Source organism: Callithrix jacchus, chromosome 2 (genome assembly GCF_049354715.1).
Source record: "Callithrix jacchus isolate 240 chromosome 2, calJac240_pri, whole genome shotgun sequence".
In the NCBI taxonomy this organism is placed as follows: Eukaryota; Metazoa; Chordata; class Mammalia; order Primates; family Cebidae; genus Callithrix; species Callithrix jacchus.
In genome coordinates, this window is record NC_133503.1 from 49,330,396 (window position 1) to 49,352,167 (window position 21,772).

The 21,772-nt window shown below is 51.8% G+C and overlaps 1 protein-coding gene across 5 annotated transcripts in view; it reads left to right on the forward strand.

Moving 5' to 3' along the window:
• Positions 1 to 21,772, forward strand: part of SYNPO (synaptopodin) — a 70,245-nt gene that overhangs the window by 28,284 nt on the left and 20,189 nt on the right. For 4 of the 5 annotated variants that reach the window (XM_078363041.1, XM_078363047.1, XM_078363054.1 and 1 more), the window contains exon 2: positions 1,107 to 1,764. In XM_078363041.1, the coding sequence (XP_078219167.1) occupies positions 1,107 to 1,764 (658 nt within the window). Of the gene's footprint in view, positions 1 to 1,106; positions 1,765 to 7,549; positions 7,793 to 21,772 lie in introns of those variants that run through there. The other variant, XM_008987947.5, reaches the window with a different exon arrangement.

Genomic DNA, 21,772 nt, shown 5'->3' on the forward strand with positions numbered 1-21,772 from the left:
TCTGCTATATCCCCAGTACTTTTTATGATGTCTGAAATATAATAGGACTGTTAAGAAATTTTTGTGAAATGAACAAACAAGCCAACATATATTAAATTATGGCTTAGAAACTGTGCCAAGTCCTCTGCATCCATGTTCTCATGGAATCCTCAGTGCAACTGGAAGTTAGAAATATTAAATACCCAGTTTACAGATGGGGAAGTGGAGGTTCAGAGAGGTCCTGTGGCTGGCTTGCTGATTGTCATAGAAATGGCAGAGCTAGGATTCTAACTGAAAGCCTGAACACTGAAAGCACACCACTGCATCTCTTTTTTTTTTTTTTTTGAGAGAGAGAATTTTTGTTCTATTGCCCAGGCTGGAGTGCAATGGGGTAATCTCAGCTCATTGCAACCTCCACCTTCTGGGTTCAAGCAATTCCCCTGCCTGAGCCTCCCAAGTAGCTGGGATTACAGGTGCCTACCACACCCAGCTAATTTTTATATTTTTAGTAGAGACAGGGTTTCACCATGTTGGCCAGGCTGGTCTTGAACTCTTGACCTCAGGTGATCCACCTGCCTCAGCCTCCCCAAGTGCTGGGGTCACAGGCGTGAGCCACCATGCCTGGCTTGCACCGTCTTTCTTGTACAACCTCCTCAGAGGGCACCTATCCCCAGTTTGCAACTTAGGTCACACCATTCCTGTGATTTCTGTGGTGTAGGTACCTTTGGTGGGACATGAGAGAATTCTTTCTAGGTGGTGTCTAGATAAGTGTTGTTAAATCACTAGATATTTATTTCATGTGCGTTAGGGGGAAAATGACTGAGCACGATATACTTGTGGTTTCTCTGCAAATATTGCTTAAGATAATTCTAAAGTAACAGAAGTGATTTCAAGTTGATTAAAGAAAAATATTAAATAAAGTTTCACGTAGCATGAGGATGTGGTGAAAATCTGGGATGTTAAATGACTGGAGCTTTTGAAACACTTCCCTACAGGAGTGTGGAACCTGAACCCCAAATGCCAGCCAGTTCTCAGGGTCACCTGAAGACAAACAGGTCTCAGAAATTCAGCCTGGAACCCACAGCGTGCTGTCTCATGTGCTGTTTCTTTCCTCCCTACTCATATAGATTGTCCCGAAGGGGCCTCACACCAGAGACGGGTTAAGAAGAGGGATTGGAGGTCCACCGCTCCACCCAGCCCAGGAAGGACTTATCTTTCACCTCAGCCAGACCTCACCCCAATTCTATGAATCAGCGGAGGAAGGCAAAACTGCAGAGAGGAGGCTCGTGAGGAGCAGAGACCCGGCTCACTCAGGTGGCCCCAGCCCAGTCCCTGGCCCAGGCCCAGGAGCCTGCTTCCCTGCATCACTGAGGAGGAGCAGCACCATGCTGGGGCCTCACCTCCCACCTCCTCCCCTTGCGCCCAGCGAAGGGAGGCTTACCCCCTGCACCTTCCAGATCCCTGATGGAAGCTACAGGTGTCTGGCTCTGGAAGCCGAAGGGAGCAGCGGTGAGGAGGGCCTGCAGGGAGAGGCAGGGCCCACTGACCTGGGAGAAGATGACGGGGTCAGCAGGAGTGAGGACAACTCTGCCTGCAGAGTCACGCAGGGGACACCACAGCTGCCCACAGCCCTGGGCATCCAACCATCCAGCTGCTCCAGAGAGGAACAAATGGCGTCCCAGCACAATGGCAGGGCCAGCCAGGACTGGGATGTAGTGAAGGCCCGGCAGGTGAGGACAGTCGGCCCCAGCCCTGGCCCAGGGCCCAGAGCAGCCCAGAAACCAGGTAAGCTTGTGTTCCTTTCCCTTGGACTACCTGAGTCACTGGAGACCCCCAGTTCTTAGTGCAAGGGCTCCTGACCGTATTTTTCCGTCATCACAGCCCCATGGGCATGCCCAGATTAACAGCTGTGGAGAGATAGGAGCGGCTGTGAGCCACGTGCAGTTCGGGCTGCACCACCTCTAACCCCACGCCTTTCTCTGCCAAAGAGGGCACATGAGAAGGCAGTGAGAGAAACCCACATTATCTTGCTTGGTCAAAAAAAAAAAGCCCCTCTCCCACTCTCGTTTCCCCTTTAATCATTGGTGGCTACAAATCACTGTTGTGTCCCAAGCGACTGATGGGGCAGGACCCTCTCATTAAATGTATGGAGTGCTGGCTACACGGGGCTGCTGGGGACGCAGCACTGGACAAAACAGATGTGGTTGCTGACCTCATGGAACTTGGGAGGTCGAGATTGAAGCCTTTGATAGAATTTGACCTCCTGATTTTACAGGTGGGGAAATTGAGACTCAGAGTGAGGAAAAAACAGCTAGAGGTCATTCAGCATTTAGTGGCTGAGCTAGGCCCACGTCCCTCACCTAGGCCTCGGTTTTCCATTTGTTAGAGATGACAGGGCAGATGGTACACCACCTAGGCTGCAGCGAGATCCCACGGCAGCATGTGGGGAGACCACAGTGTGCGCGGCACGGAAGGAAGGAAGGGCAGGAATGATGATAATTTTCCTGCAGCGGCTGCCGTCTGCAGAGCAGGGCGGGATAGGGAAGCCCACGCTGAATCACCTCCACCGTTGGCCCATGGAAACGCTGAAGTGGGTCCAGATGGGGAGGATGTGAGCAGGGCCATGCTCAGCTCAGGCAGGAGCCGCAGCCAGCAGATCCCGGGGGTGCAGGCGTGCGGGGGACACAGTCCTGGGAGGGCTTGTGCGTCAGGAAATTGAAGGAACACTTCATTTCTCTGCAGGCGTCGTTGACGCCTGGCTGGCATCTCACCAGCCTTCCCGCCCACTCTTCTCTCTGAAATAATTCTCTCCAGGCTCTGATCAAGCATGGCCACCATTCCCCACCAGGCTAGGGTCACACAGGGGACTGGGCAGGAGCAAGAAAGTACCTTCCTCCCTGTTTAGGGCAGGAAGAAGGAGGACCCCAGGGAGGCACTGCCATCTTGAACTTGGGGGTAGGCCCTCACGCCAGAGTCAGTCCAAATTCAGTCTCCTAGAGCCTGACGTTCCTGGGACCTGCTCCCATCCCTCTCACAGGTCCAGGCTGGGGGTCAGGAGACACAGATGCTGTTCTAGACCGGATGTTACCAACTAGCCAAGCCCTAGCAAATCCCTTCCCCTTGGTGAGCTCTAGCTTCCTCATCTGTGAAAATAAAATAAAAATATGAGTCCTAGCTACCTCAAAGAGCTGTTGGGAGATTGCAAAGATCTTACTTGTGGCAGTGTTTTGGAAATTTTAGAGTAATCTAGATAGGTATGTGAGAAATGTTTATAATTAATGGAAATGATCATCATCCGCTCAACAATAGGACTGCTATTATTTGTCAGAAGCCTTTATGTGCTAAGCCCACTGTGCCAAGGGCTTCATCTTTTTCATTTCATTTAAACTCATAGCAATCCCCATGAGAGACATACTGTTATTATCTTCATTATACAGATGAGAAGATAGAGGCTCAGGAAATACGTGTGACTTATCCGAGATGCATGGCTAGCAAGCTGCTAAGCCATGATCCAGGCATTGTTTTCTCAATACGGGGCTTGTGCCCTTGGCCATCACTCTCTTCTGGAATTATAAGCGTAAAGTGGTGTCTGCGGACATCCTGGAATGGAAGAGACCATGGTTGGAGAGGACAAAAGAAGGCACTACCTTTAATGAACTCTGCTGGCAACTCACACCGAGCCAGTTCATTTGATAGCATCTCATTCTTGTTATTGTACTATAGCCTCTCAAGGCAGGCAGGTATTATTCTCCCCATTTTACAGGTGAGGCTACTGAGATTTAAGTCCCCTATCCAAGGTCACACAGCTAGTGCCAGAGCTGCGACTATGATTGTGTTCTTGCCTGAAACAGTGTGGTTCCTTCCTTCTTTTCTTCCTTCCTTCTTTTCTTTCTTTCTTTTTTTGAAATGGAGCCTTGCTCTGTCGCCCAGGCTGAAGGGCACGATCTCAGCTCATTTCAACCTCTGCCTCCTGGGTTCAAGAAATTATCCTGCCTTAGCCTCCCAAGGAGCTGGGATTACAGGTGCCCACCACCACACCCAGCTAATCTTTGTGTTTGTAGCAGAGATGGGGTTTTACCATGTTGGCCAGGCTGGTCTCGAACTCCTGACCTCAGGTGGTCTGCCTGCCTCGGCCTCCCAAAGTGTTGGGATTACAGGCATGAACCACTGCACCTGGCCTCATTCCTTTCTTTAACATCCAGCCAGTCGATCATCCACGTCTGGCCTAGAGTATTTCTAGGTACAGAGAGGGCAGGAAAGACTTCAGAAGGATGGAATAGGTAGGGAAGACTTCTCAGAGATGGAAGCAGGAAGAAAGCTGGGTCTTGCCAGAGAGTCAAAATCCGGGTGGTCTTGGATCAGAGCCCGCACTTGGCTTTCTGCTCCCTTGGGATGGGGAGTGGCTGGAGTCCCTTCTCTCTGCCGGGAGAGCAGGAGGGAAGAAGGCTGTGGGGCTGCCAGGTTGTTAGTGGATTAGGGCTTCCTTTTAAAGCTTCCTCCCATTACCCCAAAGGATGATTAGTATCTTCAGACAATTACATCCATCTTTCCGCAATTATACCTGCCTCTCTAGAGGGCTCCAGGGCAGGTTTAAGTACGAGCCACAACATCTTCTGCTTTGGGCACTGCAGATACCTTTATTTGGAGTCAGTAGGTACCGGTGCCATTTCTCCAAGGCCTCAGTACCAGCTGAGCAGGGCAGCGCAGGGCCCTTGGCAGGCTAAAGGGATAGAGGGTACAGAGAGTTGCCATCAGCTGCTGCTGATTTGGGAAAGTAGATATGGGGAGGAAATAGAGCTCATGATCAGGCCTCAGCCAACACTAAAGCCCCCAGCTCACCAAGACGGCCCCATGCTATAGCTGCCCTCCAAAGTCTCAGATGGTCATAACTGATAGGGTTTCTTGAGATTGTTGTGCAGATGGAGACTCAGAAGGCCAGAGACGGCAAGTGACTTGTCCAAAGTCACACTGTAAGTTGGTGGCAAAGCTAGGGCTGGAACCGAGGGCTTATGCCTTCCAGTTCAGCTGCCTGGCACTGAGCTAAATGCGTCATATGGAGTACTTAGTCCTCTAAACAATCCTGTGAAGTTCATACTTTTCTTATTTCCGTTTTACAGATGAGGAAACTAAGGCATAAGGAGTTTAAGTGAATTGTCAAAGTCTCACAGCCTGTGGGTGGAGGAGCTAAGATTTGAACCCCAGGAGGTCTGGGCCCATGCTTTTAACCACCCTCTCTGCTGCCTGTCTCCATGGTGATGAGGCAGCAGGCTGTGTTCTTCCACCCACCTGGGGCTGGGAAAAGGTTGTTCAGGCTCTGGGAGTTGTTGGAAGATTCTGCCAAGCCACATTCCCTCCCACTCGGATGCTCTGGGGGAAACCTGGATACCCACCGCTGATCCCTCCCCACCTTTGCCGGTGGCCACTTGTTAGTGGAGGCTGGAGGTGTGTAGTGAATTTGGAGCCATTTCCAACTCTAGTGGACACTTTTCTGAGCCTCTGAGGTGGGGAGGAGTGTGGGTCTGTATTGTCAGCTGAGTCCTGCCACTGCTCATGTCTGTCTTGTTCAGGCAGAGGAACCTGTGCCTGTGTTAACAGCTGACAGTGGTCACTGGGGCCACAACAAGGCTCCTGCTCCTCAGGCTGTGACAGAGAGGGCAAACAGAGCAGGAGCCTGGGCAGGAAGCTGCCTACTCCCCCTCCACTCCCCTGCTCCTCAGTGACTGTAACAGGATGGTGATGGTGAGGAGCACATATACCTCCATGCACTCACACATACATGGTTTCATATCCATCCATAAACACATGAATTCACACATGATGTATAGATGCCAGGTTCTCATGCAAACCATCACACATTTGCACTCACACATCTGCACACATGGAGGCTCTCAGACACACATCCATGCAGGGTACACACACCTTCCTGAAGGTCCCCTCACCCATGCATAGCTGCCACATGCGAACCTATCTCAGATTTGCTTACAGAGCTGCAGTCCCATCTGAAAACATATAAGCAGACATGTGCACACTTTCTCACACAACCACACATATTCCCTCCCATAGATACAGGTGAAAAGCATGTTCTTTTCTTCGTCTTCTTTTGCTACACACCTACACTTTGAAATCTTTCACACATTCTCTCCTACAGACCTAGCCACTCTTGCACACCCACTGTCACACACCTACGTACAGACCAAACCACTTTCTCTCCTTTCTTTTCCGCATCTCTTTCTCTTTCATACCACCCACACAGCAATCCTAGCCTCTCTCTCTCTTTTCCTCTCACCCACACACAGCTTCCTGGTTTCCCAAGGACTGGGCTACAGCCACTTCCAGAGAACAAGCACTGTAAGGATTAGTGATACCTCACCTGGTGGGGGTCCCAGGATCCCACCCCACCCCTCACTCTCCCAACCCAGCCCCCACTCTGGGTACCAGAGGATGAGAACAGAGCAGCTACATGATCAGAGGAATTCTCTGAAGCCCACGAGGCCAGGAGGAGAAATGGGAACTGCCAGGGAGGGTTTTCCCCTTGTCACCTGGCTTTCTGTATTCTGAGTCTGCCAGTGTGAAAAGGGGACATCCCAAACCGGGGCCACCTGCAGGTGCGTGTTTCACAGGACGTTGGGTGGGGTGGGCTCACACTAGCACATTCCTAACTTCCTTCGGCAGCAATCTAGACACAGAACTCTTGATGCAGAAGATACATGAAACTGGAACCACCCTGGCCAAAGGGGTGGGGAACCCAGGGAAACTTCGGTGAAAACCTAGACCAGCATTTTTCCAGTTGCGGTTCCGCTTGTAAATTGCTGGGGCTGTGGAGGTTGCTTGTCATCAGTCCTGTGCCAAGCCTACTGGCCCGTGCCCTCAATGGGAGGGGTGCTGGAATGTGGGTATCTGGGCTTTTAACAGCATCCCCACATGACTCGAATGTACATGGTCACTGCCATTGGGCTTCCCATGCTCAATCTGAATGGCATTTTGCTCAGTGAAAGGTGGGGAGCTGAGCCCCAGAGCTGCCGTACAGCACCCCCACCTTGTTGCTGACCCACTGGTTAAGTCAAGGGATGGCAGCAGGCAAGTGGGGACGCGGTCACCCTTCTCAGTGCCCATTTGCCTAAGTGCTACTAAGGGAGACAGTTATTCTAGTTACTGGGACTGAGACATAGTGGGCAAGATGGGCCTGAGCACCCAGGTCTGAAAGGAAAGCCAGGAAGAGGTGGGGTGTGAGGTGGTACCAGTTATGGGGACAGAATCACAGACGCAGATTTCGAAATGGGTAGTGGGTGGCTTAGAGGAAAGAGAAGGACACACAAAGAAACTGTCCCTTCTATACGAAGGAGATAGGATTTTAGGACAGACCGACGGACCTAGAGATACAGAAAATGAGAAGGAAAAGGAGAGACAGACAACCAGGCAGCCAAGAGTAAGCCACAGCGAGAGGAGAGAGAGGGGGACCCGCCTGGAGACTGGAGGCTGAGCGGGTGGAGGAGGGAGTCGCATCCCCAGGGCTGGGCGGGGCGGGACAGACGGGGCGGCGCTAGGACCCCGGGGAGCAGGCGGCAGGAGTGCAGCTCTCCCGCCCTCCCGCCCGCCAGCCCAGCGCTCCCGGCTCCCAGCCCGGGGTCCCGGAGCAGCCCGCTAGGCGGAGGCGGCGGCGGCGGCGGCGAGGAGGGGGCGTCGGGTGCGGAGCCCGGGCCTGGCGCGGGGCGGGGGTGGCGGGGACCTCGGGGCGGGGCGCGCTGACGGACGCGGCCAGGTGTGCCGAGGCGGCGGCGCCCGGGAGCTCGGGGACCGTGCGCAGCGGCTGGAGGTGAGTGAGGGGCGCTGGCCTGGCAGGGGTGCGGGCAACGCGCGAGCCTCGCCCCTTTCCACCTGCGCTATTCCCGGCGCCGCCCCGGAGGAGGTGGCACATCTGGGCTCCAGTCCTCGCACGCGGGGTGACCTTGGCCAAGTCGCTTCTACACTCAGGGCCTCAGTTTCCCCATCTGTAGGTGGTGGGCTGGAGGGATCTCGTGGCTTTTGAGCAGCTCAGGAACTGGAGGACGCCCTGACGCCGGGAAGCTGCTCTCCCGGGCTTCATGGGGGCTCCGGCCCCCGAGCTCCTCCCCAAAGGCGGATCGGGGTGAGGCAAACCAGGCTCACAGGTGGGCAAGTCCGGAGTCTGTGCCCCCAAGCCCGTTTTGGGAAAGGTGGGACCGACTTGACCCAGGACAACAGCAGGTTGGGCTCTGCTTAGGGTTGACCAACACCGGCGCCGTGGGGGCAGCGGGAACGGCCAGTGCTAGCTGGGCCTCCTCACTCCTCCCGGCCAGCGGGGCGCCCGACCGGGTTCTGGGGTCTGGCTGTGTGGGTGGGGCACACAGGATGCTACAGCAATCACACCGTGGGGACCACCCAGCCCAAGCCCTACCTCGGGAAATCGAGGCCTCTCTCCAGCGCCTTCAGGGAGAGGGGAAACTGTCCCGCGCTGCCCGCCTGACAACACCCCTGATATTGCCCTCCTTGCCAAGGTGAAAAAGAAGCCCCAGAGGCGAAGTGAGTGGAGGGCCTGGCTTCTTTCTAACCACTGCGCTGTGGAATCAGGGACTCCATCCAGAGCCCTGGCAAGATCTCTTTGAGGACTGGTGGGGTGGGCGGGGGGCAGGGGGAATGTCTTCTTTCCTCCCCCATCACCCCAAGTTATGGGCCTATTCCAGAAGGGGACAGGGAACTCCATCCTGGGGGTCCAGGTTGTCTGGAAGAGACAAGAGCTGAGTAAGAAGCAGCATGTGCCCCATCCCCCACCCTCACCCTGTCCTGAATGGCAGGTGGCACTGGAATAAACCAACTTGTTATGTGATCTTGGAGAAAGACCCTTGCTCTCTCGGCCTCCAGTGAGGGGATGGTAAGGTGGCCCCTGAGGGGGAAATTGCATTGTGGGCAGCAGTGGTGGTGGTGGCTGTAGGGCTAGTCAGAGAGTGCCCTACTGCCTGTCCAGTGGCAAGTGGAAGTGAAACTGGATGCTGATGGGGGTTTAGGGTACACTGGGACAAGGGGTTGGAAGCCTTGCTGGTGCCAGCCTGCCTTGTCACCAACCCCAGGCCTGGCCCATTCCATGTCGGAGGAGGGTGCAGCCACAAATGAAACTGATGATGTGCTCCCCAACTACTTGCCATATTGCCTCAGGCAGTCAGATGAGATCCCTCAGGGGAACTGAAAACCCCTCCGGGGAGTTGAAAAAGAAAAACCCCGTTTGCTGGGTGTGGCATCCCCTTCCTCTGTTTCCTTAGGAGATCTTGGGCTGATTCCTCCCCTTCTCTGGTCCTCAGTTTTTCCATCAGTACGAGGGGGATGGACTAGGATCTCTCTAGCTTGATATTCAAACTTCCCCCAGGAATGTTGTTTACCACTCTGGCTTACAGCCTTGCAAGCCCTGGGCCAGCTCCTCTCAACCCCACAACTGACACCTAAGCGAAGCTGTGGTTGGAACCAGCATTTACATGGTTAAATAAGGCCTTTAACTCCTTTCCTCCCCAGTCAGTTGTTGCCCTTATCTACTTTCCATCCTTTAAGGTAGGAAAATATCCAACCCAACCAAACCTGTGGCGTTCAGGCGCCTGGTTCCTGGTACATCCCTGGGTTCTTCCATTGGCATGTAATCCAGTCTCCAGTTTTAAACTGGGGAGACTAGGGCCAAGGAGGGGAAGAGGTTTTCACAGAGTGATTCTGTGGGTAGAAGGCAACAGAGCTCCCTCTCCTTGGGAAAGAGCACTTCCTTGATAAGTGGGTGGGGACATGAGTGTCCGTGGAACACCTGGAGAGAGGGGAGAAGCATGGGAGGAGGCTTCTTCCATCTCTGCTCTACCCCTAGTCACAGCCCATTTCCAGGGTTGACATGTGTCTCCCTGAGCCCATGTCACAGCTCTGGGAGGTGGGCAGGGCAGGGGCCAGCACACTCCTTCCACCTGCCACAAGGCTGAGCACACCTCCAGACCCCTGCCTGGCCTGGGAGGCACCTTTTCCTTCAGGGCAGCTCCCAGGCTTCCAGACACAGCTCATCAGAGATGCTGGTGCCAGGAGGGAGGGACAGAGGGGAAGCAGGCAGGACTGCCCAGATAAGGGCACCATGGGCCCGGGGAAGTACAGGGGGATGCTATTGGTGAGGCCCCTGCAGGCTCTGGTCCCCATCGTAGAGAAGAGGCAGCAGCAGGATAGATTTGATTGAAGGGTCAACTGAAGCAGAGTAGAGACAGGCCATGTGCCCTGGGCTACAGCACTAGGCCAACCTCTACCACCCACTCACTTGCTGTGTGACCTTGGGTGAATTCCTTTCTCTCTATGGGCCTCCCTGTCCCCGGAGCAATGGGGTGGCTTGGGTGCTTAGACCCTGGGGTTGCAGTAGTGAATAAGACAGGCCCCTGCCCTCAAGGCACTTGCATTTTAATTGGGGAAATAGAAAAGAAACAAGGAAACAAATAAATCATCAAGATAATTTCAGATAGGTAAAAGTGGCATAAAAAAAAAGTCATGTTGTTAGGACGGAGAGCAGTTAGGGAGCTACTGTGGGGTTGGTGGTTAGGAAAGGCCTCTCTCAGAGGTGACTTCAGAGCAGACCTGAACCTTATTTGAAGCAATGCTCAAGGCATCCTGGAGGGGGTGTATCTGGAACTGGAGTCTGGAAGGATGGGGCAGGGGGGTGAGGGTGGAGATTTGGTTGGGAGGAAAGGTTTCCCAGAAGAAGATGGTCGTGGTCTAAACTAGGGCTAGGGGCTGGGACTGGAGGGTGGGTGTTGTTTGCATCCCCAGGGGCTTCAGACTGCAGATCCAAAGTAGCTCTGCCTGAGATCTGGTCAGAGGGGCGGCTGGGCCTGCTGGCAAAGAGGCTCTGCCGAGTTAGGCCTGTGTGTGTGTGTGTGTGTGTGTGTGTATCTGCTGAGTTAGGCCTGTGTGTGTGTGTGTGTGTGTGTGTGTGTCTGCTGAGTTAGACCTCTGCGTGTGTGTGTGTGGTTAGAGTCTTTTGTAAACTGTCCCTGGACATTGGGGCTCAATTGCTACCCAGTGTGGCTACAGGAGGAGTCAACATGGAAGCAGCCTCCAAGCCCTGTAATTCCAGAGGCTTACACAAGCCCTCTGTCTGGAATAAGTCTACTAACTGGCTGCTGCTGCCTGAAATTCCACCAGGCTAGCTTTAGCTTTTCCACTCGGTGAGGCAGGATCATACAGTACTGTGCAGACCCTGCCCTACCCTACCCTGCCCAGACTCCCAGGGTTGCTGCGGGTAGGACAAAATTCAGTCTACTCCTGAATTCTTGCAGGAATGCCTCTTGTGTGGCTAATCCACAGATTCTGTGATTAGACCTCTGGGCTCCCTTCCTGGCTAGCTGGGAGATCTTAACTATATTATGTGACCTGTCTGGGCTTTTGTTTCCTCATCTATAAAACAGAAACAATAATAGACCCTATTGTATACTGTTGTTCTGAAAATTAAATGAGATGATAAGAAATGCCAAAAAAAAAAAAAAAAAAAAAAGAACTACCGCTTAAGTATTGCCATGTTTTGTTCTCTGTTAAAATAGCAGTCAGGTGTGGTGACTCATGCTTATAATCAGAGCACTTTGGGAGGCCGAGGCAGGTGCATCACCTGAGGTCAGGAGTTTGAGACCAGCCTGGCCAACGTGGTGAAAACCCATCTCTACTAAAAATACAAAATTAACCAGACTTGGTGGTGCATACCTGTAATCCCAGCTCCTTGGGAGGCTGAGGCGGGAGAATCACCTGAACCCAGGAGGTGGAAGTTATGGTGAGCCGAGATTGCGCCATTACACTCCAGCCTGGGAGACAGAGCGAGACTCCATCTCAAAAAAATAAAAATAGCAGGTTCTTAGGGAGATGGGCTCTTGCTTAAGACTAGTTGTATCTCAGTATAAGTTACTTTTTGATGTTTGGCCACGAACAGGATTTTTTTGTTTGGTTGGTTGGGTTTTTTGTTTCTTTGTTTGTTTGAGATAGTCTTGCTCTGCTGCCCAGGCTGGGGTATGGTGGCAGGATTATGGCTCACTGCAGCCTCAACCTCCGGGGCTCAAGTGATCCTCCCACCTCCTAAGTAGTTGAGACTACAGGAATGCGCCACCATGCCTGGCTAACTTTTGTATTTTTAGTAGAGACAGGGTCTCACTATGTTGCCCAGGCTGATCATAAACTCCTGGGCTCAAGTGATCCACCTGCCTCAGCCTTACAGGCGTGAGTCACCATGACTGGCCTAGAAACAGGCTTTGATGTTGGGAGAATCGGCACAAGTGGAAAATGCCTGGACTGAGCTTCAGGAATGGACACTTGAACCTCTGCTCTTAGCTGACTGGCTGGTGGTCTTGGGCAAATCATTTGCTTCCTCTGGGCCTCAGGCTTCACTTCTGACTGCTGAGATATGGGCACTAAGGATCTGAGGGGATCGTGGGTGTGACAAAGCTCCGTACTGGCTTGTCACCAAAAACATGGGGCTAGCAGGAGGGGCTGACACCATGGTGTCAAGGGTCAAGGAAGGGGCAGGTCGGATGAGCCCCTGGGACAGGAGAGTGGGCTGACCTGAGACCCTTGCGTGTAATCCTCCAGAATAAAATCTCTTGGAGTCTAAGAGTGCTTGAGAGATAAAAGCCACAGTTCTTTAAAAGTGGTTATTCATTGTTATTTACTACGTGTCATGGGTGCTTTTAGTTCCTTGCACATCAACAACTCCATGAGGGTACTGTTATTATTAGCATTTTGTAGATGGGAAACTGAGGCACAGAGAGATTGGTTAAGTGAGCCTCCAAGGTCACACACCTGATAAGTGGCTAGATTCAAACCCAGGCAGTCTGGCCCCAAAAACTGTGTGCTTAACTCCTGCACAACATGGTCTCTCCCACATGAGATGGAGTGCCAGGGGCTCAGAAAAAGCAAGCCACCTGTCCCAGAACAGACAGCATTCATCTCTGATCCTCATCATCCCTGAAGCTTAGGTCCTGGAAGGAGGAGCCTCACCGGGTCTAGGGTCCAGGGCTCTGAGATTGGCCTTTGAACCAGCTCAACCTATCCATTCCCCTGAGAGTAGGTCAGAGAGGATCAAGGGTGCCCTGCAGTCACTGTGGGCATGGAAGGCTCTGCCAGGGCCTGATGGGTGGGCATTGTTAGTGCCTTGGAGCTTGAGTGGCTTCTAAGTGCTTGAGATGTAATAGACTCCCACCCAGTCTGGCATACCTCCACCATTGTACAGGTAGGGGAAACTGAGGTTAGAGTGTGTAGGGACTAGCCCAAGGCCACACAGGCAGAGGACACACTTCATCCCTGAGCCTCCTGCTCTGCCTTCTAGGCCATTTAGTTCTTATAGGCTCCCTAAGAAGATGTTGGGGACCCTCCCGAAGATCCCTAGGGTGGCCCTGGCCTCAGTCAGGACATTATTCCTAATATGGGGTCCTTTGGGAGGGCACATGGAGTTGGGGGATGGGGAGAGTACTGATTAAAAAATAGACTGTCACACGCATGGAGAACAAGCATGCCACCACCCAGCCCGAGCCAGTTGGCTCCCCCGTGCCTGGCTGCCAGGCCTCACTCAGGTCTCCTGCTGGGGGCCCCACCCACCACACCCTGGCTCTGGGCCTGAGGCTGAATGCTCCCATCCACCCTCTCCTCTCTCTCCTCCATCCCTGCCCAGCCTCCAGGCAGATGGTGCTCTCACTGAGCTTGGGTGGGCCTGAAGCTCAGCTGTGGACTTTAAGCTGTGCCAGGGGCATCTGGCATCCCCACACACTGGCTGTGTGGCCTTGAATGAGCCCTTTCCCTTTCTGGGCCTCAACCATTGACAGAGTAATGCTGTCAAAGTTTTTCCCAGATATCTTCTGTCATTTAGATCTGACAGACAGTGCAGAAGACCACACTCAGAGAGGCTGATGTGACCTGCAGAAGCCACTTATGCTAAAAATAAAAGAGCTACTGCTTAAGTATTGCCATGTTTTGATCTCTGTTAAAATAGCAGTCAGGCCACAGCACAGTAGAGGCCTGTACCCAGATAATCGTGCAAATCCCAATCCTGTACAAGTCTGGGTGAGTGAGGTCACATGGAAGCATGGAGGCAGGAGGCTTTGCAGTCGTGATGTGAGCAGTATTTCAAGCATTTGTTCTTTTACAGCAAATGTTTACTGAGCCCCAGCTGTGGCCGAGGCACAGGGGCATGGACATAGCCAAGGTCCCTGCCCTGTGGGGATAGGCAGACTGACATGAAAACAAATTCTGATGGAATTATAAAGCTGATGAGAGTTTAGGGGAGAGGCAGAGGGTGTTGTGGCAGGAGATTGTGACCTCTGAGGGGCCTTGGGACCTGTGAACAGACCTGAAAGATGAGAGGTATGGGCAGAAAGGTGCAGCCGAAGAGGCAAGGGAAGAAAGGGCTCTAGGAAAAGGAGCAGACAGTGCAGAGGCCTAGAGGGGTGAAAGTGCTGGCCTGGCTGGCTGAGCGCTGGGAAGAAGCCCAGCCTGGCTGGAGCCTGGGAGGTAAAGCATCACCTTGGGAGCTGCAGTGCAGGGCTCGCAGCAGTGGAGCTGGTGGTACAGAGCCTGGAGCCTGTGAAGGGGCTTGAGGCGGATCATAGGATGAGGAGCATGCTGGTCCTGATCTGGGAGGCAGGTCAGGTCTTTCCTCCTTTCTTTTCCTCTTTCCCTTGGTTGTCTACCCTGATAGTGCTATCAACAGATCCCATTCATTCTCCCCCAGCCACTTCATGAGGTGGCTGAATGCAGAGTCTGGGGCCATCCCTCCCTTCTCCAAGGAAAGTTATGGAGGCCCAGCAGGCCTCAGATGCAAGCTGGTGAGAGTGCATTCCTGGGCAGGAAGCTGTGGTCACTCAAGCCAATCACCCCTGTTCAGGTGAGTTCTTACTTCCTTTTATTCCCTGTGGGAGTCTGTGGACAAAGGAGGGTCAGCTTATGTCTGAATGAATGCCTCCCCTGCACCTTCTCCCACTGCCTGTAACAGCTGCCTGTGCCTTGTTCCACCCCAGGCACCAAACCCCTCCCCCGCTGCCAACCCCGAAGCCAGAGCCCTGGGATGGCAGTTGGGAGGCTTTCGTTCGGTGCCCAGCTCTGCTGTACGCTCTAGGGCACACCCCTTTTCCTCCCTGGGCATCAGTGTCCTTAACTCTATTATAGGAAAATACTCTAAGTTTTCTGCCCTCAATGTATGGCCCATGCACGTAGTATCAGCATCACCCAGAAGCTTTTCAGAACTGCAGAATCTCAGGCCCCATCCCAGACTTCCTGAATTATAATCCGCATTTTGACAGCATTCCTGAGTAATTCCCATGTACTTTAAATTATGAGAAGCACTGTTCTAGGTCAGTTATTTTTAAACTTAGGATACATGAAAATCTGTAGCATCTTTTTCTCTCTCTAAAGCTTTACATATAAACACCTAAGAGGGCACTCACCCACTCTGTATTTATTCATCCCATGAACAAGGAGGGGGAGGAATGTGGAGGGGTAAGTTAGAGGCATAGGCTTTATTAGGATGGGCGTCAGAAAGGAGGAGGGAAAGATAAAACAGGCTGGTAGAGGGGCGGGTGCCATCTGCTCGCCCCTTGAGAACTCCTGACAGTTGGCCTCTAAGGGCCCTTTTGGCTCTGCCCTCCAGGATCCTCTGTTTTATGGGTTTGGAGAGGGGGTGCTTGATGGTCCCTAGGCCAGTGACATCTTTCCCTGCTTGTCCCTATCTTGCTGTCCTGCCCTCTTCCCCTTGGAATCCCTGAAAGAATAGCCAATGCTATTCTTAGTGTGACAGGGTGGTGAGGAGAGAACATACTAGTGCATTATTTATGTCTGAGTCAACAGGATTGCATTCAGGACTCCCAGAACACAGCCCTCTCAGTGTAGCCTTCGTCACAGCCATGGCAGGCGGTCCACAATGTGCAGATTGGAGGGCAGCTTCCCAGGACCCAGAAACCATCCCTTCTGGCCCTGATCATCCCTGCTCAGAGTCCCTACCCCTCGACCTGGGAAATGACTCATGAAATACCATGGTCAGTTAGGACTAGGAAAGAGTTGCTTTGGCCATATCATTTCCTTTCATCATGCATTCAGCAAGTATTCACTGAGCACATATTACATGAAGCAGTTGTGGGTGCATGGGTGGATGAAACAGGGTTCCTGCCTTCCAGGAGCTCACACTTTAGCCAGAGAGTTAATGTGCAGTAGTGTAGGTTTCAGGCCTTTGACTATGTGAGAGCTGATCCGAGCAATGACACAGCAGATTAGGAATTAAGAATCTTTTAGAGGGAACTGAGGCTTAGCACATATAAGGCTTGCTAAAGGTCACCATAGCTAGTGATCAGGTTGAATTCGGATTAGTTAAAATAAAACAACTATTTTAGATCAGATGGCAGCGTGTAGAGTTAGGGCTCTGGGAACTCCCTGTGCTGCCAGTGAGAGGGATCTTGTGGCTGGAAGGAAATGAACTGGTTGAGGTCCTGTTCTCCGGAGTCACAGAGAAGTCATGTGTGCTCAGAGTTTTCATAAACCTGGAGTAGAAGGACAGGTACATTGGGGGCTGGGAGTCAAAACCATATGGGATGAGAGGATAAGGCCTGAGGTGGGGCATCTCATGGGGCTGAGAAATGGTCCTGGCTGGGAGCCAATGGCACGTGTGCAGAGATCTTGGGCAGGTCCCTTGTCCTTTCTCTGCCTCAGTTTTCTAGTCTGTAAAATGGTGTAACAATCCTTGCTCTGCCTCTATCTCTGGTGCATGAAAACTGCTAGGAAAACTGTCCAAGTGTTGTGCATATTCGAGGAATGCTGAAACATTGTCCTGGATAATTATTATAGGCGGTGTTGAGGAGGCCAAGGTAGGAGGATTGCCTGGGCTCAGGAGTTCAAGACCAGTCTGGGAAATATAGTGAAACTCACCTCTATTAAAATAAAGATTTAAAAAATAAAGACAATATAGAAATGTATTTTATTACATGTATTTTTTATTAACATGATGGAGTCTTACTGTGTGCAAGTCTGTGTTCCAGACATTTTCTTGTGGTAACTAACTTATGCACTTATTTATAAAATCATGGGCTCTAAAGCCCAGTAGGTCCCCAATGTGGCTGTGCACAGACCCCTCTCGGGAGCCTGTTAAGGTGCATATTCTGTGGTGTCACAGGTCTAGGGTAGAGCCCAGGAATTTGCATCTTGCCCATATTCCCTGAGGGATTCTGAAGCACCTGCAAGTTTTTGATCTGGACCAGAGAGGGGAAGGGACTTGCCAGAGGCCTCACATTGAATTGGAGACCAGGTGGAGGCTAAAACCCAGATCTCCAGCTTCTGGCCTGGTCCTTTCCCTCTGCTTTGCAGCTGCCCCCAAGTACCCCAGAGGAATGAGGGTGGAGAGGACTTTGGTACAAGTGAGGATGCTGGTGGTGGTGCTAAGGTGTACTGTGCTGTGCTAGGCACTTCACATGGCTTACCCCGTTTAATTGCAATCAGGATAGAAAAGGGGACATTTGGCTGGGCACAGTGGCTTATGCTATACTCCCAACACTTTGGGAGACCAAGGCGGGAGGATCGCTTGAGCCCAGGAGTTTGAGAACAGCCTGGGCAACAAAGTGAAACCTCATCTCTACAAAACACTTTTTAAAAATTAGCCAAGTGTGGTGGTGCATGCCTGTAGTTCCACCAGCTACTTAGGAGGCTGAGGCAGAAGAATAGCTTGACCCTGAAAGGTTGCTACCATGAGCTGTAATTGTGCCACTGTATTCCAGCCTGCCGGCCTGGGTGACAAAGTGAGACCCTGTCTTAAAACACACACACACACACACACACACACACACACACACACACATGACACTCTCCACAGCCACATGATCCCCTGACACATTTGAACATTACGTGGCAGATTTTAATATACCCCTGGAAAAGTGAGACTATGACTGAGGTGCAGAGATACTGGAAAAGTGCATTTCAAACCAGACCATTGGTGCATTTTCCATCCTCCAGTAGCATGTGCCCTCAAGGCAAGAGTCATCTGCTAATCCGGTTACCTGAAGACAGGGCAGGCTGGCAGGAAGAAGACACATATATCCCACAAGGTGTGTGCCTGATGCATGTCCATCCATGCCAGCCTTCCACATGAGTCCTGTGCACCTGTGGGTGCTCAGTGTGCACATATTCATGTGTCATGACCCCTCTGTAGGTATGCGTGCGTGCCTGGGCACGCTCTGCTGTGTGTAGTACAGGCTTGAAGCAAGCAGCACCTCTGTGTGTGGGCATCCGTGCAGAGGAGGATGTGCTGCTGCCGGCTGGAGGCTCTCCAGCATTAAGAGGCTACTGAGAAGGCGTGTATGCTGCCGGTGTATGTGTGCATGTATAGAAATGGTCACGATGCAGGGGGATCCCTGAGATCCTGAAGCTCAGAAGAAGGGCCATTAAAGAAAACAACTCTTTTTTTTGTTTGTTTTTTTTGAGATGGGAGTCTCGCTCTGTTGCCGAGGCTGGAGTGCAGTGGTGCAATCTTGGCTCACTGAGACCTCTGCCTCCTGGGTTGAAGTGATTCTTCTGCCTCAGCCTCCTGAGTAGCTGGGATTACATGCATGTGCCTCCATGCCGGGCTAATATTTTTAGTACACACCCGGTTTCCCCATGTTGGCCAGGCTGGTCTCGAAATTCTGACCTCAAGTGATCTGCCCACCTTGTCCTCCCAAAGTGCTGGGTGGGCATGAGCCACCATGCCCGGCCTCTACTTTGCTTATTCATGTCCTACCTCCATATTATGTGTATCATCCTTAGACCTCCCAGGTATGAGCCTGCCTCAGGACCTTAGCACTCGCTGTTCCCTCTGCCTGCACTATTTATTGCCCTAGACAAGCATATGCTTCATTCTCTCACCTTCTTCCGTTCTTTGCTCAGATGTGCCTTCTCAGTGAGGATGGCTTTGGTTAGCATATCTACCTTTGCAGATCACTCCTCACCCCTTAAAATCCATGTACCTCCAGGTCCTGCTTAATTTTTTTCTGCAGCATTTACCATCTGACTTACTTGTGTGTTTATTATCTTGTTCCCTTACTTGAATGCAAGCAGAAATTTTAATTCCCTTCATGGCTGTGAACAGTGCCTGGACCTTAGTTGTTGTACAATAAATACTGGTTAAATGAATGAATCCATGCACCACTTATATGTATTTTCTTTAAATTTTGTTAGTGAAGGACGGGTGCGGTAGCAGGATTCCACTTGTAATCCCAGCACTTTGGGAGGCCAAGGTGGGTGGATTACCTGAGGTCAGGAGTTTGAGACCAGCCTGACCAACATGGAGAAACCCCATCTGTAAAAATACAAAATTAGCCAGGCATGGTGGTGCATGCCTGTAATCCCAGCTACTCAGGAAGCTGAGGCAGGAGAATCACTTGAAGCTGGGAGGCAGAGGTTGCAGTGAGCTGAGATTGTGCCATTGCACTCCAGCCTGGGTGACAAGCGCAAAACTCTGTCTCAAAAACAAAAAATGTTTTTTTTTTTTTTAATGAAATGTCCACTTTAACCTCCCCTTAAGCAGTAATATACCTGAGATCACAAGTTTGGGTGTGTTCATTATACCTCTTTTCCAATTCACATTTGAAATTTACATAACTGTTAAGATTTTAAATATCAGGGCACCACCTAAAATCCTTTTTGCTTCCATTAGTGACTGGGGCACCACACTGTGGGAACCACCAGACAGTCCAATCCCTCCTTTGGACAAATTGGATACACCGAGGCCTCAAGAGAATCAGGAATCCGCTCAGTGTCTCACCCAAATTGTGATAAGACAGAAACTGGAACCAAATCTGGCTTCCAGTCATCTTTTCTTTTGTAGTTTGATGGAAACATGGAGGGCAGGACTGCATGATTCAGCCTCTCCCTGGCAGGAGACTCCTGCTGGAGCTGGGCCAGCCCCACCTGGTAATTGGTGAATGGCAGTGGAGGAGAGGGGCATGGCAGGGTCAGCAGCCGTCAGCACATCAGAGCCATGTGCCCTCCTCCAAGGAGGCCTGAGGTTCAGAACTGGTTCTTGCTCCTACAGTACACTGGCTAGAAGTGACACAGGGATTCCCTGTCCAGAGAGGATTCTGGGGGGTGTTGGGAAGGGATTAGGGTTAGGTCGTGCCTGATTGTGAGCAGAAGAGTGAGACCAGACCCCAAGAGGGGTGGTAAAGACAGAGAGAGAAACAGATACAGCCCCAGCCTGGTCGAGTTATGCAGAGGTGAGTGTGTGCAAAAGCCTACAGTTAACTGCCCCCCAAAGGTGTGCCAGTGCTTTATATTTTAGAAATCATTGCTGCATCTCATTTACTCAGCAGCTACTCTACAAAGCAGATATTATCATCCCTGTTTTATTGATGATGAAGTTGAGACTCAGAAGGGTGAAGTGATTTACTGAAGGTAGCCCAGTATGCCTTGCTGAGCCTTAGATGGGAGAAGAACTGGCTGTACCTCTCATTGGATTTGGTAAAGGAGGGCTGTCTGTGGGAGGAGGGGGAAGCCTGAATGGATAGGGGATCGAGAGACGGGCTGGAAAACCACAGTCCATTCACTCGCCAAATAACCTTGACAAATCACAAAACCTTTCTTTTTGAGGCCCAGTTTCCTCATCTGTAAAATGGGAATAATGGGGCGGGTGCAGTGGCTCATCCCTGTAATCCCAGCACTTTGGTAGACCAAGGCAGGCAGATCACAAGGTCAGTGATCCAGTTCGATCCAGCCTGGCTAACATGGTGAAACCCTGTCTCTACTAAAGAAAAATATAAACATTAGCTGGGCATGGTGGTGTGCACCTGTAATCCAGCTACTTGGGAGGCTGAGGCAGGAGAACTGCTCAAACCCAGGAGGCAGAGGTTGTAGTGAGCTAAGATGGCATCATTGCACTCCAGCCTGGTCAACAGAGCAAGACTCCAACTCAGAAAAAAAAAAAAGGGGGTGGGGGGAATAATGGTACTCCCTAACTCACAGCTTGTGAGGATAAAATAAAACATGATGAAAAATGATAAAACCGAAACCAAACACCTTGCACATTAGAAGTGCTCAGTAATGAACATGATGCACCGGCCCCTGATGAGTTTGCCCACGGTGACCAGATGCCACAACTGAGGGATTCCCAGCACCTTCTTTGGCAGCTGTGAGTGAGCCTGAGACCCTGTCTGGGGGACCCGCATGGGTTGGGGGCAGGTTTGTCTGTCCCAGTGCCCCGGGCTGGTGATGACACCACCTGGGGATAAACCTCATCGCTGGCTGTTTACCCCGTGTGTGGTGACTGTCATTATCATTCCTCCTGCGTTTTTCCTCGCAAGTTATTTATTTTTCTGTGAGGAAGGAATGTGCGGAATTTACCACAGGGCGCTGGCCTTCACTTTCGGCTGGGCTGCACGGAGTCCTCTCCTATAAGAAGGAAGCTTCTGAGAGATGGCAAGAGAGGCGGACATGGAGGGTCCCAGCTGGCTCTGTGGCCCAAGGAGTGGGGGCGTTTATGTAACCCACCCGGAGGCCCAGGTTCTGGTCTCTGGGCATGAGCCTGGCAATGTACATGGCTCCTATGGAACTGTTTCTGGCTCTCCCCATTCACCCCTGGCCTCTGGGCAAACCCAGTAAGTGTGTTCCTCTATCAAAGCTTCCCTTCTATTCAGCTGGTCTTGATTTAGGGCATGGGGGTGGATAGGGGAGCGGGGTGGGGTTTACCTTGAAACTCCTAGCCTCTACTGAGCTATCCTCATTGCTTGGAATGCCTCTTTCTCTCCATCTTTCAAGATCTAGGGCATACGTCATCTCCTCCAGGAAGCCT